The sequence below is a fragment of the Microcaecilia unicolor genome, chromosome 6, assembly GCF_901765095.1.
Source record: "Microcaecilia unicolor chromosome 6, aMicUni1.1, whole genome shotgun sequence".
Taxonomy (NCBI): domain Eukaryota; kingdom Metazoa; phylum Chordata; class Amphibia; order Gymnophiona; family Siphonopidae; genus Microcaecilia; species Microcaecilia unicolor.
In genome coordinates, this window is record NC_044036.1 from 26,813,818 (window position 1) to 26,830,092 (window position 16,275).

The window sequence follows — 16,275 nt, forward strand, 5'->3', positions numbered from 1 at the left end:
TATAACTTTCACTCAAGTGGGTAACATAACTCTTAAATTAAGGTGCGTAGTCAAACATAAGTGCAAATAACCTTCCATAAGTACATAAGTAATGCCACACTGGGAAAAGACCAAAGGTCCATCGAGCCCAGCATCCTGTCCATGACAGCGGCCAATCCAGGCCAAGGGCACCTGGCGAGCTTCCCAAACATTCTATACATGTTATTCCCGGAATTGTGGATTTTTCCCAAGTCCATTTAGTAGTGGTTTATGGACTTGTCCTTTAGGAAACTGTCTAACCCCTTTTTAAACTCTGTTAAGCTAACCGCCTTCACCACGTTCTCTGGCAATGAATTCCAGAGTTTAATTATGCTTTGGGTGGAGAAATATTTTCTCCGATTTGTTTTAAATTTACTACAAATAAATATTAGTCAGATCACCAGAAGGTGAGTATATAGCAGTATAACAATACTAACGAGGTTTTCACCACGAGTTCCTCATAAATCTATTTTCCAAGTTATATTTTTAGAAAGAGCAATTCTAAAAAAAAAAAAAAAAAAAAAAAGTATGTCTTAACTTGTCAATAGCTGAATAATGTTAGTACTTATCTGATCAGTATGTTCCAGAAATGCAAACCCAGGAAACCTCCTGGCACACTTCCAGAAGGTTGACGAGTATTGAATTTTGTCAGATATTGAATGAAACGTTTTGATTTTTTATGTTTCAACTATTTTTATTATGAAATAAATGAATAACAAAGACAAACTTGCAGGTATAATTGCAGTCTATACAACCCAGGAAAAGTTCAAAATGTTATGCATCTCAAGAATAATTGACCATAATATTACACACTCCAATAAATGTTAACTAAAGCATCCTCTCCTGAGTTGGGCCTTACTTGATTTTAACAACCCAAGATAAACCCCCAACCCGGGTGCTTCCCCTCCCCCCCCCCCAAAAGCAACAGCCCAATACCTTCCCCTATCTAAATCCCCTCCCCCCCAAAACACTGAAATCTGCCTCATACAGAATCTACCACTACCCCCATCCCGACAGTTACATCAGAGTTCTTAAGGCTCTCCTGCACTTATGGGAGCTAAACTAATATGCAAATTAAATATCATTGTCCAATCCCAACCCCCCCCACCCACCCACCTAACCCCACCCTACTCAAGGGGATGTACCCGCCCTATAATAACATTTTCATTTTTAGTTGGGACCTGCCCTGATGCAGCAAAGTGGAACATCCAAAGTGCGAAAACAGGGGGAATTCTCTACGACGATGAATCACAGTAGACAAAATATAGAGGAATATGGATATTAAAGTTAAAATACAAACAAATGTACTCATTGATCAAACATGTATAACAGAATCTAAAAAAATTAAAAAAGAAGTTTAAAATTCAGGCAAAATATACATGATAAACATGTAAATTGGGATTAATATAAAAAAATATTTAAAAAAAACATTTTTAATTTCGTTATATATGCCTGGTGATGGTTATTTCATGTTTATTTTATGTTTTTATCCTTAGAGTATTTTATTTGACCCCTGATGTAGGCGCTTGCATGCGTCGAAACACAGCCCGTGTTGGGTCCTTTTTTACTTATACTAATAAAGACTCCAGTGGTGAATAGTCTTTGGTCAGTCTCTACTTTTGCAAAGTGGAACATGACATCATGTCAGTAGGTTTACTGGTTTTGTCTTTGTGGAACACACTGATCAGTGCTACCATTATTCAGTTACTAACAAATTAAAGGACATATATGTTTAGGAAGAGAAATTCTGAAAAAAAAGTAATTTAAAAAATGGATCTATGAGGAACTCACGGTGAAAACTTTGTCAGTATTATTATTCTGCCACATATTCACCTTCTGACAGTCTAATATTTATTTTACATAGTAACATAGTAGATAACGGCAGAAAAAGACCTGCACGGTCCATCCAGTCTGCCCAACAAGATAAACTCGTATGTGCTACTTTTTGTGTATACCTTGATTTGTACCTGTCCTCTTCAGGGCACAGACCGTATAAGGCTGCCCAGCACTATCCCCGCCCCCAACCACCAGCCCCGCCTCCCACCACCAGCTCTGGCACAGACCGTATATGTCTGCTAGGCACTATCCCCGCCTCCCAACCACCAGCCCTGCCTCCCACCACCGGCTCTGGCACAGACGGTATAAGTCTGCCCAGCACTATCCCCGCCTCCCAACCACCAGTCCCGCCTCCCACCACTGGCTCTGGCACAGACCGTATAAGTCTGCCCAGCACTATCCCTGCCTCCCAACCACCAGCCCTGCCTCCCACCACCGGCTAAGCTTGTAAGAATGTGATATATAAAGCAATTCACTCTGCTAATTTCTCCTATCAAAGCACCAAAATTTGGAATTCTCTTCCTAAATCAGTAAAGTTTACAGATGATTACCTAACTTTTAGAAGTCTTCTAAAAACACATTTCTTCAGTCTGGCCTTTCTGAATACAAAGAACTCTATTTGAATTTTGCCCACACGCTTTTTCTTTAATGTCGTTTCCCATCACCAGTCCCGCCTCCCACCACCGGCTCTGGCACAGACCGTATAAGTCTGCCCAGCACTATCCCTGCCTCCAAACCACCAGTCAACCCTTCCACCACCGGCTTTGGCACAGACCATATAAGTCTGCCCAGCACTATCCCCGCCTCCCACCACCGGCTCTGCCACCCAATCTCGGCTAAGCTCCTGAGGATCCATTCCTTCTGAACAGGATTCCTTTATGTTTATCCCACGCATGTTTGAATTTCGTTACCGTTTTTTTTTCCACCACCTCCCGGGAGGGCATTCCAAGCATCCACTACTTTCTCCGTGAAAAAATACTTCCTGACATTTTTCTTGAGTCTGCCCCCTTTTAGTAAAAGGTTTTGTATTAGTGTATTATAATAACATTATTCCTTATTAAACACTAGGAAATAGGGGCCTAAGTATGAAACACTGTTCCTCACTATATCAGTAAAAGACAAAACAGAGCTTCCCAAGGGTCTATACTTACCAAGACTGTTGTTTCTCTGTCGGAGTCTGTTCTCTGGACAGTCCCGTCGCACGTGGCCAGCATCTCCACAAGTGAAGCATCTCTTCTCTCTGGGCTCCTTTTCTTCCTCTTTTACATCTTTGTCATCATCTTTGTCATTCTCTTTCTTCTTGGTTCTGCACAATGAAAGTATACGTAATGCACATTCTAGTCAATCTGTATCTGTTCCACAATTGAGAATTTATATTTCCTGTTTGCATAGAAGACTGTTTTCTGTTTATAGGTGGGAACGCTGCAGAGAAAGTAATTAAAAAAAAAAAAAAACTTGCCAGTGGAAATGTCATCATCATTTGGTCCAAACATTTGAGGAGAACACGCCAATCCTCCAACTTCCCAAAAGCAAAAATCTGAGCTCATCCATGTCCATAAAGTGGAGAAAAAAAAAGCCAAAACCACGAGGAGCTAAACAGAATCAGCAGGAGCTGACCAGCAGATGAAAAATAAATAACTTTAAAAAGAATTTAATTAGGAGAGGAATGATGATTGGCCACCTGGGAAGTGTGGCCCCAGGTGAACCTGATAAAAAATAACCCTATTCCCAAATTAAGGCCCTTGTAGGGCATTAGGCAGATCCTGACAAGAGAACAACATAGCACTTAAATGACTGCAAAATGCCTAACCACCAGCCAGGGGTTACCCCATGGCCATTTAGAGGGTCCATCCCCAGCACAGCTCAGGTCTACCTGCACCTGTCACTTGTGCTCTACACTAGCACCCTCCTCCCACTGACTGGGTGACAACCGCCACAGTTCCTAGAAAGCACTCACAAACCCAATACACCAGGATTCTTAGTCAGTCCAGACAAGCAGCAGCAATAAACTAAAAATGTTTCAGAACAATGAACAGAAAGGTGCAATCAGTAAACAGTAACAAATAACAGAATATGGATCAATTATAAAACTATCTAAACATTTGTTCACTACCTAAATAGTGCCTGGAGAGTACAGGAAATACAGCTGCTCACAGGTTATAGAATATAATTGCTCAAAGGATCTCAGTGAAGAGATTTTTCTCTCTTTCCTCCCAATCTGATTCTGGGGAAAAAGCCAGTACATTCTGGCTGAATTTTAGAGCTCCTGGGCAATCAGAGCCCAGAACAGCAAATTTTAAAAGTAGCTGGCCACATCACTGCAAGTTACTTCTCCTATGTGTGCTAACTAAGGGCGTCTTTTACTGAGGCGCGCTCATGTTTTTAGTGAGCGCTAAAATTGTGGGTGTGCTAAACGTTAGAGACGCCCACAGGAATGCACTGGCATCTCTAGCGCGCCCCAAAAACGTGAACACACCTTAGTAAAAGACCCTCTAAAGAAGGAACAGTCATTTCTCTGAAACAGCTTTAAACATAAACATGCACCACCTGCTGGCCAGACTAGAGAAGTACACTTTAAGAAATAACACAGTTCACAGGCTTAAAACCCACTGTTTTGTAACAACTACTACTACTTATCATTTCTATAGCGCTACTAGACGTACGCAGCGCTGTACACTTGAACATGAAGAGACAGTACCTGCTCGACAGAGCTTACAATCTAATTAGGACAAACAGGACAAACAAGAGATAAGGGAATATTAAAGTGAGGATGATAAAATAAGGGTTCTAAACAAGTGAACAAGGGTTAGGAGTTTAAAGCAGCATCAAAAAGGTTGGCTTTTAGCTTAGATTTGAAGACGGTCAGAGATGGAGCTTGATTTCAAGCGTGCTGACTTTAGTAAAATGGGGGAATACCTGAGGAAGGAGATGATGGGCTGGGAGGACAAACAGGAAGTGGAAGGGCAGTGGTCCAGGCTGAAAGAAGCAATAAATAGGGCCACAGACCTTTATGTAAGGAGAGTAAATAAAAGCAAGAGGAAAAGGAAACCGATATGGTTCTCCAAGCAAGTGGCTGAGAAAATAAAGGCTAAAGAGTTGGCGTTCCAGAAATATAGACAATCTCAAGAAGAGGAACACGGGGAGGAATACCGGATGAAACTGAAAGAAGCCAAGAGAGAGGTACGTCTGGCGAAGGCGCAAACGGAAGAACAAATGGCTAGAAATGTAAGGAGGGGCGACAAAAATTTCTTCAGATATATTAGTGAAAGAAGAAGGACTAAAAAGGGAATTGTGAGACTAAAAGATACAGCGAACCGCTATGTAGATAATGATGAAGAAAAAGCCAATTTACTAAATAGCTACTTTTGTTCGGTTTTCACTGAAGAAAATCCTGGAGAAGGACCGCGAGGGACTGGCAAAAGTACACCTGAGAATGGAATGGATATAGCACCGTTCACGGAAGAGAGTGTGTATCAACAACTTGGAAAGCTAAAGGTGGACAAAGCCATGGGACCGGACGGGATCCACCCCAGAATATTGAGGGAGCTCAGAGAGGTCCTGGCAAGTCCTCTTAAAGATTTGTTTAATAAATCCTTGGAGACGGGAGAGGTTCCGAGGGATTGGAGAACGGCGGAGGTGGTCCCTCTTCACAAAAGTGGGGATAGGGAAGAAGCTGGAAACTACAGGCCGGTAAGCCTCACTTCGGTTATTGGAAAAGTAATGGAAACCATGCTGAAGGAAAGGATAGTGAATTTCCTGGAAGCCAATAAGTTGCAAGATCCGAAACAACATGGTTTCACCAAAGGGAAATCGTGCCAAACGAATCTCATTGAATTCTTTGACTGGGTGACGGGAGAATTAAATCAAGGACGTGCTATGGACGTCATCTACTTAGATTTCAGCAAGGCTTTTGACACGGTTCCCCACAGGAGGCTCTTAAATAAACTAGACGGCCTGAAGATAGGACCCGAAGTGGTGAACTGGATTAGGAACTGGTTGACGGACAGACGCCAGAGGGTGGTGATCAATGGAGTTCGCTCGGAGGAGGGAAAGGTGAGTAATGGAGTGCCTCAGGGATCGGTGCTGGGGCCGATTCTGTTCAATATATTTGTGAGTGACATTGCCGAAGGGTTACAAGGTAAAGTTTGCCTTTTTGCGGATGACACCAAGATTTCCAACAGAGTGGACACCCCGGAGGGTGTGGAAAACATGAAAAAAGATCTGAAGAAGCTAGAAGAATGGTCTAACGTTTGGCAATTAAAATTCAATGCGAAGAAATGCAAAGTGATGCACTTAGGGAGTAGAAATCCAAGGCAGACGTATGTGTTAGGCGGAGAGAGTCTGATAGGCACGGACGGGGAGAGGGATCTTGGGGTGATAGTATCTGAGGACTTGAAGGCGACGAAACAGTGCGACAAGGCGGTGGCAGTAGCTAGAAGATTGCTAGGCTGTATAGAGAGAGGAGTGATCAGCAGAAGAAAGGAGGTTTTAATGCCCCTGTATAAGACGTTGGTGAGGCCCCACCTGGAGTATTATGTTCAGTTTTGGAGGCCGTATCTTGCGAAGGATGTTAAAAAAATGGAAGCGGTGCAAAGGAAAGCTACGAGGATGGTATGGGATTTACGTTCCAAGACTTATGAAGAGAGGCTTGCCGACCTGAACATGTACACCCTGGAGGAAAGGAGGAACAGGGGTGATATGATACAGACGTTCAAATATTTGAAAGGTATTAATCCGCAAACGAATCTTTTCCGGAGATGGGAAGGCGGTAGAACGAGAGGACATGAAATGAGATTGAAGGGGGGCAGACTCAGGAAAGATGTCAGGAAGTATTTTTTCACGGAGAGGGTGGTGGACGCTTGGAATGCCCTCCCGCGGGAGGTGGTGGAGATGAAAACGGTAACGGAGTTCAAACATGCGTGGGATATGCATAGAGGAATCCTGTGCAGAAGGAATGGATCCTCAGAAGCTTAGCTGAAATTGGGTGGTGGAGCAGTTGGGGGGAAGAGGGGGGTGGTTGGGAGGCGAGGATAGGGGAGGGCAGACTTATACGGTCTGTACCAGAGCCGGTGATGGGAGGCAGGACTGGTGGTTGGGAGGCGGGTAATACTGCTGGGCAGACTTATATGGTCTGTGCCCTGAAAAGGACAGGTACAAATTCAAGGTAATGTATACACATATGAGTTTGTCTTGGGCAGACTGGATGGACCATGCAGGTCTTTTTCTGCCGTCATCTACTATGTTACTATGACGTACCGGTTCAGGAAGTCTATTCCAGGCATATGGTGCATTAAGATAAAAGGAACGGAGTCTGGAGTTAGCAGTGGAGGAGAAGGGTGCAGATAAGAGAGATTTACCCAGTGAACGGAGTTCCCGGGGAGGAATGTAGGGAGAGATGAGAGTGGAGAGGTACTTAGGAGCTGCAGAGTGAATGCACTTATAGGTCAATAAGAGGAGTTTGAACTGTATGCGGAAACGGATAGGAAGCCAGTGAAGTGACTTGAGGAGAGGGCTAATATGAGCATAACGACCCTGGCGGAATATTAGTCGTGCAGCAGAATTTTGAACACAGGGCTGGAGAAGGAACAGCAGGTGAATACCAAAATGGCCTGGCAGAGGAGGGAGCCACAATACCTGACTAACACGAGGCCACAGAAAATCAGGAAGGTGGGAGGGGGGAGACTCCGAAGCACCACTACCCCGGGCAGAACTGAAGGCATGGTTTGGGGACTTGAAGAATAAACTAAGCAGTGCCAAAGAAATCTAAATTTGACTGTCAGAACTGCACTCTGATCATTCTCTGAGTGCAGTTCTGACAGTCAAATTTAGATTTCTTTGACACTGCTCAGCTTACTCTTATTTAGAGCTGGGTTGCCAAGCTGATAGAATGGAGAGGAAACCAAACCACTCTTGACAAAATAATTTAACGGTGAAGGGGTGGTCAGAAACAGAGGCCTAAGAGGCTCTAACCAGACAAATCTTCCAGGAGATAATGCAAGCGGAAAGCAACAAAGACCAATAGGCAGAAATAAAAAATAGAGCAGGGCCCAAAAGAAAAATAAGCAGCGGAGAGATGTGGTAGTCTGCATCCATGAATTTGTGATCAAAGTGTGGATCCTCTGTGAAGCCCGGAGGCTTGGCCAAGAAGTGTGACAGAACCACCAGCTTGAAATTTTTTCAGATCTCTCACCAGGAACTATCTGGCATAGGTGGGACTTTAAAGAAATAATGAAACAACTCCAAGCAGCAAAAATGTGAGGTATAGATGGCTATATTCAACGAGTCTCACTTTTACAGCAGGTAGTAAAAGGTACCACGCCATGACGGTCAAGGAAATACAAAGTGCACTGGAGCGGTTAGGGCTACATTGATCAACTGGCATCGGTAAAGAACAGAGGCTCACAAAAGCAATGGTGAGGGAAGTCACCCTGAAGAGTCTTGCCCCATCCTTGGCCACCTTTAAATCTAGACTGAAAGCCCACCTCTTTAACATTGCTTTTGACTCGTAACCACTTGTAACCACTCGCCTCCACCTACCCTCCTCTCTTCCTTCCCGCTCACATTAATTGATTTGATTTGCTTACTTTATTTATTTTTTGTCTATTAGATTGTAAGCTCTTTGAGCAGGGACTGTCTTTCTTCTATGTTTGTGCAGCGCTGCGTATGCCCTGTAGCGCTATAGAAATGCTAAATAGTAGTAGTAATCTGTCTGAGGCTTGCAGCCAGGTGAGTCAACGGGTGCCGATCCCCATAGAAGAAACTATGTATGTTCAACAATCCTCACTAGCTACTACTGAGCAGAGTTCCTTGGCCTTGTCTCTAGGAAGTGTTCACAAACACTGCCATACTGAGCACTAGGGTTGTACTGAATATTTGTATTTGTCTCCAAATACATATTTCATATTCAGCCAAACAGTGATTTAAATTTGAATACGAATAATCTAGGGCTCTACTGTGCTAAATCCTACTGAAATAAACACTTGATCTCTGATTTCACATTGCTTCTTTTATTATTTGGAATGTTAAAGCTCAAAGGCCATTATTTGTATTCAGCTGAATAATATTTTTCATTATTTATAATCAGCTGAACAATAAAATGTGATATTCGGTACAGCTCTACTGAGCACTATGTTCTGCAAGTACACGAAGAACTGGGAGGATGCATAGCATAGCAATTCAGCTAACTCCAGACTCCGTTCCTTTTATCTTGCTGCACCATATGCCTGGAATAGACTTCCTGAGCAGGTACGCCAAGCTCCATCTACTACTTAGCATTTCTATAGCGCTGCCAGGGTTACGCAGCGCTGTACAAGTTTAAACATGGGGAAGGACAGTCCCTGCTCAAGAGAGCTTACAATCTAAAGGTAAAAACTATGTAGTCAGTGTAGGTATCAGGAATGGGAAGGTGGTTAGGTACCAAAAGCAATGGAGAAGAGATGGGCCTTGAGTAAGGACTTGAAAATGGGCAGGGAGGGCGCATGGCGTATGGGCTCAGGAAGTCTGTTCCAGGCATAAGGTGATGCGAGGCAGAAGGGGCGGAGTCTGGAGTTAGCGGTGGTGGAGAAGGGTACAGAAAGGAGTGATTTGTCCTGAGAGCGGAGGTTACGGGTGGGAACATATGGGGAGAGGAGGGTAGAGAGGTAATGGGGGGCTGCAGATTGAGTGCACTTGAAGGTCAATAGGAGAAGCTTGAACTGTATACGGTAGCGGATCGGGAGCCAGTGAAGCGACTTGAGGAGAGGGGTGATATGAGAGTATCGGTTCACGCAGTAGATAAGACGTGCGGCGGAATTTTGGACAGATTGAAGGGGGGATAGGTGGCTAAGCGGGAGGCCAGCGAGGAGAAGGTTGCAATAGTCAAGACGAGAGGTAACGAGCGAGTGGACGAGGGTTCGGGTGGTCTGTTCAGAGAGGAATGGGCGAATTTTGCTAATATTATAGAGGAAGAAGCGACAGGTCTTAGCTGTCTGCTGGATATGGGCAGAGAAGGAGAGGGAGGAGTCAAAAATGAATCCGAGATTGTGGGCTGAAGAGACGGGGAGGATGAGGGCGTTGTCAACAGAGACAAAGTGGGGGAAGAGGAGAAGAGGGTCTTCAAATCTAGGCTGAAAGCCAACCTTTTTGATGCTGCTTTTAACTCCTAACCCTTATTCACTTGTTCAGAACCCTTATTTTATCATCCTCACTTCAATATTCCCTTATCTCTTGTTTGTCCTGTTTGTCTGTCCTAATTAGATTGTAAGCTTTGTCGAGCAGGGACTGTCTCTTCATGTTCAAGTGTACAGCGCTGCATACGTCTAGTAGCGCTATAGAAATGATAAGTAGTAGTAGCTAGACCATTTTCTTTGAAAAGCCTCCTAAGTTCGCTCACCTGTCCTATTATCTGAAACTGCACAAGTTTGCTAACCTACCATCTGCTGAAAACAGAGAAACACCAAATTAGGTGTCCGAGGTATGCAGATGACCTTATATAGCCAGGTTGGGTTTTCAGGATTTCCCCAGTGAATATGAATGAGATCTATTTGAATACAATGGAGGCAGTGCATGCAAATAGATCTCATGCATATTCATTGGAGAAATCCTGAAAACCCAAATGGATTGCAGCCCTCAAGGACTGAGGTTGGACAACCCTGTTATATAGGGTGATGTCATCAAACAGTTGTTCTATTTCTATCTGCCAGTACAGGGACATAAACCCACACATGGTCTGGACTGGAGGGACAATGAGAAACAAGTGTTATTTTCTTTCTCCGTTACTCCAAAGAAGAATCTCTAGTTGGGAGACTGTGTCTTCCCAGGCTGCTATCAACCCTGTCAACTGGATACCAGTTCCTTTTGTGCCCTGCTGAAATCAGGATTCCTTACCTCCTCCTCTTCGGACAGTCCTTCATGTAGTGACCAATCTTTCCACAAACACGGCAACATCTATCGTTGGGTGCCAGCTCCCCATCTGTCAATACTTTTGAGTCAAAAAAATATTCCTATGTAAAAAATACATAAGCATTTTATTGCAAAAGGTAAAAGTTAATACCTAAGGACTTAATCAGGATATTTCCATTCAAAAGAAGCCCAGTCCATCTAAATGTTGAATGGAAAGTAGGACCACCACAAAGGTCAACTGCATCCCTGTATTTGTACTTTACTACCAAAGCTCATGGCACCTTATTGTCACTTAATGAAATGCTGAATGCCAAATACAATAACCAGGGTACAGCCAAGTCTTTCTAACAGTTGTGTTTTCTATGTAGCAAATTACATATAGAGATGCAATACCAAATGATGGATGACCTCATCAGAAGATACCATTAAGACCTGATGTATTTTCAACCATTCACCTTCTTTGCTTTGCTCTGTGTCCCTTCCCATACAAGATCCTTTCCTTTCCTTTACAACTATCATTAGCTTTACCATCCCTTTCTTCATCACACACAGACTAAACATGACAAACTATTTAAGGTTCATGTTATCCACACCCACACCCATACATATGTGTGTACATATTAATTCAAAGCCTATTTATGTCCCGGGATGGTGCTAAGTACTATTAAACCCAATGCTCTGGTACAGAAAGAAAGAACTTACAACTTCCCTTCCAGGCTGTGGATAGAACGGTGTTCCAAATAACTTTCTTCCATTGATAAACGCCTTCATAATGAAATTGGTCACTAGTGTAGAAAGCAGACAACAACAAGCAATAAAGCAGAAAGTCAAAAAGTCTTAAGAAAGGAAGTCTATTGCAATGCTATGTTCATACAACCCTTACTTCGTCTCGAGACACCAGCACCAAGATTGTGATTCAAGTCAAAAGGATCTACGAAATACAAAACAAGATTGTAGTTGCTGAACATAAACATTACTGCAAATACAAAATTCAGTGTGTCACAGTTATATAAATGCTCTCACGTTCTGAGATGAAGCAGATATGCCTTTGTGAAAGAGGAATTATATACTGCTGTTTAAAGGTAATTACAACAGACTAAAAGTAATCAAGAGCCTTGAGCTCTCCAGTAAAAAGGACAGAATGATCTGCTCGAATACAAGATTTGTGCTTTGGAAGTATGCATCAGAAGGGACCTATACAGTCTCAAAACCACATTCATATCAATATTTTAAAATAATTCTTATGATGGTGCAAAGGTATCACTAAATTAATCTAGTTTTCTCCAGGTCCAAAATGGCAACTAAAATGCTGTACTAGTGACTGGAGTTCAAAGCACTTAGGCATTTCTGAAGACCGATTTATTTATTGAATTTGTATCCCACATTTTCCTACCTCTTTGCAGGCTCAATGTGGCTTACAATACATCATGAATAGTGGAACTGAGAAGAGAATAGATATCTGGTGTTACAGAAGGATTTTGGGTTGTATGGTAATGGAATACATGATAGTAATATGATTGAAGGCATTATTGACATTACTGGATATATGTGGGAGTTTCACATGTTTTGGTCTTTGTGGTATATCTTGTCGAAGAGATGGGTCTTTAGTAGTTTATGGAAGTTGGTCAATTCATAGGTCGTTTTTAGGTTACGTGGCAGTGCGTTCCAGAATTGCGTGTTCATATAGGAAAAGGTTGATGCGTGCATTAATTTGTATTTCAGACCTTTACAGTTGGGGAAATGAAGATTAAGGAATGTGCGAGATGATTTTTTAGCATTCCTGGATGGTAGGTCTATCAGGTCTGACATGTAGGCTGGGGCATCACCGTGGATGATTTTATGTACTAGGGTACATACTTTGAACATGATGTGTTCTTTGAGTGGAGCCAGTGTAGCTTCTCTCGTAGGGGTTTTGCACTTTCGTATTTTGATTTAGGAAGGTCTGGGCCTCAAACTCACTGCCACTTACAGGTATGTGAAAAGAGAAGGACTAGATGTCAACTATATAAAAATTCTTGGAATTAAGTGAAAGTCTCAACCCTGGGAATGATTATCAACCAGCATAAAGTGCTCTGAATTACTACTCAAAACAAAAGTTGTCCCTCCTCAGTTTAATCCTGTCTTCAATCTACCATTTTTTTTTGTTACATTTGTACCCCGCGCTTTCCCACTCATGGCAGGCTCAATGCGGCTTACATGGGGCAATGGAGGGTTAAGTGACTTGCCCAGAGTCATTATCTTTGCACGCCAAAACTTCTTATAAAATTTTTAGAACTAAGCTTATGGCACATTTTTTCATTGCAAGGATATTCAAAACTGTGAAATTTTCTTACAGCCTTCTTCCGATCTGTACCTTTGAATAACATTATCCATATTCAGAATGTTTAGATCTCTGAATCATATTCACTTCATAGAACAGGAACAGCTAGAATCTTCATCTAGGAGTACTGAAATTAGCTCAGCTACTGTGACACTGGTGGGCTCTAACTTATTAACGGCCTTGTTGACGTAATTTTGGAAATGGAGCTCATTTGCATTTGAGATGGCAAAGAATGTGAAGGCCTGCAATCAAAACTTCTGCAATCAAGGCTTTTTGATTTCTTATAAATGTTCTCTCACATGGTAAATGCAGGGTATGTTGTGTAGACAGAGCAACATGGAAAAGTCTACAAAGATGTGAAGACTTTTACACGACACGGCACATCTGCTGATGTTGTTAACCTGTTTTTTGCTCTATTTTTTTTTTATTTTCACCACAGATTTCTAAACTAATTTTGGAACACTGAGCAAAAATCTCTATATATAAAAGGCAGCACCAATGTTCTAATGAAGCCTCCAGCCAGAAGTGTGAAGCGGCAGAGATATCCGGTTTCCCCATGAGTGTCTGCCCCGCCCTCGCTCTCTCTGTAACACAGTGAAGGAAAACACAGCACAGCAGGAAATCGCTCTCTTTGTAACAGTGATGAAGGACTGGAGGAGGGAGGGGAGAGAGGGCAGACGCCTTCACTCTCTCTGTAACACAAACAAACACAGCACAGCAGGAAACTTAACACTGAAGGACTGGGGGGGTGGGCAGAGAGCAGAGGGGAAGGGAGAAAGGGCAGAAGGCAGGGACACACACACTCCTACATGCACACTCTGAAGAAAACCTTGCTAGCCCCCCCCCCCCCCCCCGTTTCATTTGCATCAGAAACGGGGCTTTTTTACTAGTGTGTTAAGATCACACTGGTAGGTGAACTACAGGAGGAAGAGGAATAACAGCAGTGCTTTAGTGAGGCAGCCTAAAAATTAGGCCCAAATGGGAACAGGATCACAAAATAATACACAAATAGCACAAAGAGGTGAAGTGTAACCTCTCTTAAATTAATAGGACTTTGTCTATCATTGTTAGTAATCTGCTAGTACCTTCAATGGCAATACACTTGGAAGTCCACTGTTTTTCAAATGTTGTCAAAAGCTTTTTCTGTCGAATGCTAATCACATTTTCCTTAAAGTCAAATTCTTCAGTGTAGAATCGCAGTAACCCCAACCACAGCTCACCAACCGATTCCACGTTCCTTCCAAGTAAGGGCAGGCGCTTCTTCTGCGAGCAATGGAAGACAGTATCCTCATGAAGAAATGTACATCATAAGTACAATGTCAATAATATTTCACCATCTGTAAATTAGGAAAACATTACCAGCTCTTCCACGTTATCAAAGAAAAATGCATTCCACCCATCTACCATTCTTACTGGAATCTGTTTCCCATCAAATATCTGCAAAAGAAAAGGATAAATTAAGTTTTAACTTGCCAACATAGTATCATGTTAAATGGCTATGAAGTGGAGGCATAAACATATTTCAAAAGGTCAATTCAGTTCAGAAGTATTGGAAGTTTCAAAATGCTGCTATCCCTTATCGATACAAAGTGGGAGGGCATTCCACATATCCACCACCCTCTCGTGACATACTCAAATATAAACGGAGATTTTTGGGCCAAAAAAAGGCATATTCAAGTCTCTCCTCCACACCCGACACAGTCATTATTTCCTCCATACCCCTCCCCCTTGTTACAAGCATTTTACTGGCAGTTTCTTCCTACCTTCCTTCCCTTTGGCTGATGCAGACGCAGTTGGTTATGCGCTGGGTCGGTGCAGGGCCTTGAAAATACGCATATGCTCAGGCCCTGAACAACCCTGCAGCGGCCCTGAGCGTTACTGCGCTGTCAGCGAAAGGAAGGAAGGAAGGAACCGCCAGTAAAATGCTGGTAACAGTGTGTGTGTGTGGGGGGGGGGGGGGGGTGTTAGGGGTACGAAAGAAGAAATGGCAGAACCCACAGTGGTGGTGGGGATGTGGAGGAAGAAATGCTGGTCACTGGGTAGGTGGGGGGAGTTATCATACACACGAATATAACCCCCTTCGGTTTATATTCAAGTTAAGTTCCACCCCCCCTTTTTTTTGGAGGGGGGGGACCTGTTACCTTGGTTTATACTTGAATAGGTTTATATTCGAGTATATATGGTAGATGTTTCTTCACCATCAAATTATCATCCTATTTCTAATTTTACCTTTCCTTGCTAGACTTTGTGAGAAGTTTGTTTCTGTTCAGCCATCTATCTTGATAAGACTAATGCACGCCATCCCCAACAGACAGCTTTTAGGACTCATCATTCTATTGAATGCACTATGCTAGGTCTTGTAGATAGTAATTGTGTTTTTCTTATTTCTCTTGACTTGATGACTCCTTTTGATTTATTTATTTGCTGCATTTATATCCCACATTTTCCCACCTATTTGTAGGCTCAATGTGGCTTACATTGTTCCGTCATGGCTATCACCATTCCAGAGTTAGAGATACAAGTGATGATACATAGATAACATGAGTAACATAGTAAAATTAATCAAACAAAGTATGAACAGATCACAATTTAACGGTATGCTTTGATGAAGAGGAAAGTCTTCAGTGATTTCCGAAAGTTGGTTAAGTCTGATATATTTTCCACACTAAGTGGTAGTGCATTCCATAGCTGCGTGCTTATGTAGGAAAAGTTGGATGCATGTGTTAATTTGTATTTTAGTCCTTTGCAGCTGGGGAAATGGAGATTCAGGAATGTGCGTGCTGATCTTTTAGTGTTCCTGGGTGGTAAGTCTACAAGGTCTGACATGTAGACCTGGGCTTCTCCATAGATGATTTTATGAACAAGGGTACAAACTTTGAATCTAATAAGTTGAGTGGAAGCCAGTGTGGTTTTTCTCTTAGGGGTAAGGCATTATCGTATTTTGTTTTACCAAATATGAGTCTGGCTGCGGTGTTTTGGGCTGTTTGAAGCTTCTTGATGATTTGTTCTTTACATCCAGCATAAAGTGCGTTGTAGAGAGTTGCACGGGGACAGAAATCTTACCCATCCCCGCCCGTCCCCGCTGGAATCTTACCCGTCCCCACCCATCCCCACTGGAATCTTACCCATCCCCACCCATCCCCGCAAAAATTTAAACCATCCCAACCCGTCCCCGTAAGAATTTAATAGTACATAAAAGAAAGTTCCAGTCAGCTCCCTCA

The 16,275-nt window shown here is 42.7% G+C and overlaps 1 protein-coding gene across 2 annotated transcripts in view; it reads right to left on the minus strand.

Annotated features, from left to right (window-relative positions):
- The window catches only part of TUT4 (terminal uridylyl transferase 4), a 192,421-nt gene that overhangs the window by 24,606 nt on the left and 151,540 nt on the right, over positions 1-16,275 (minus strand). For both annotated transcript variants that reach the window (XM_030205458.1, XM_030205457.1), the window contains exons 21-26: positions 14,414-14,491; positions 14,140-14,317; positions 11,618-11,665; positions 11,437-11,519; positions 10,720-10,835; positions 3,006-3,160 (exon numbers count right to left, since the gene is read on the minus strand). In XM_030205458.1, the coding sequence (XP_030061318.1) occupies positions 3,006-3,160; positions 10,720-10,835; positions 11,437-11,519; positions 11,618-11,665; positions 14,140-14,317; positions 14,414-14,491 (658 nt within the window). The remainder of the gene's footprint in view (positions 1-3,005; positions 3,161-10,719; positions 10,836-11,436; positions 11,520-11,617; positions 11,666-14,139; positions 14,318-14,413; positions 14,492-16,275) is intronic.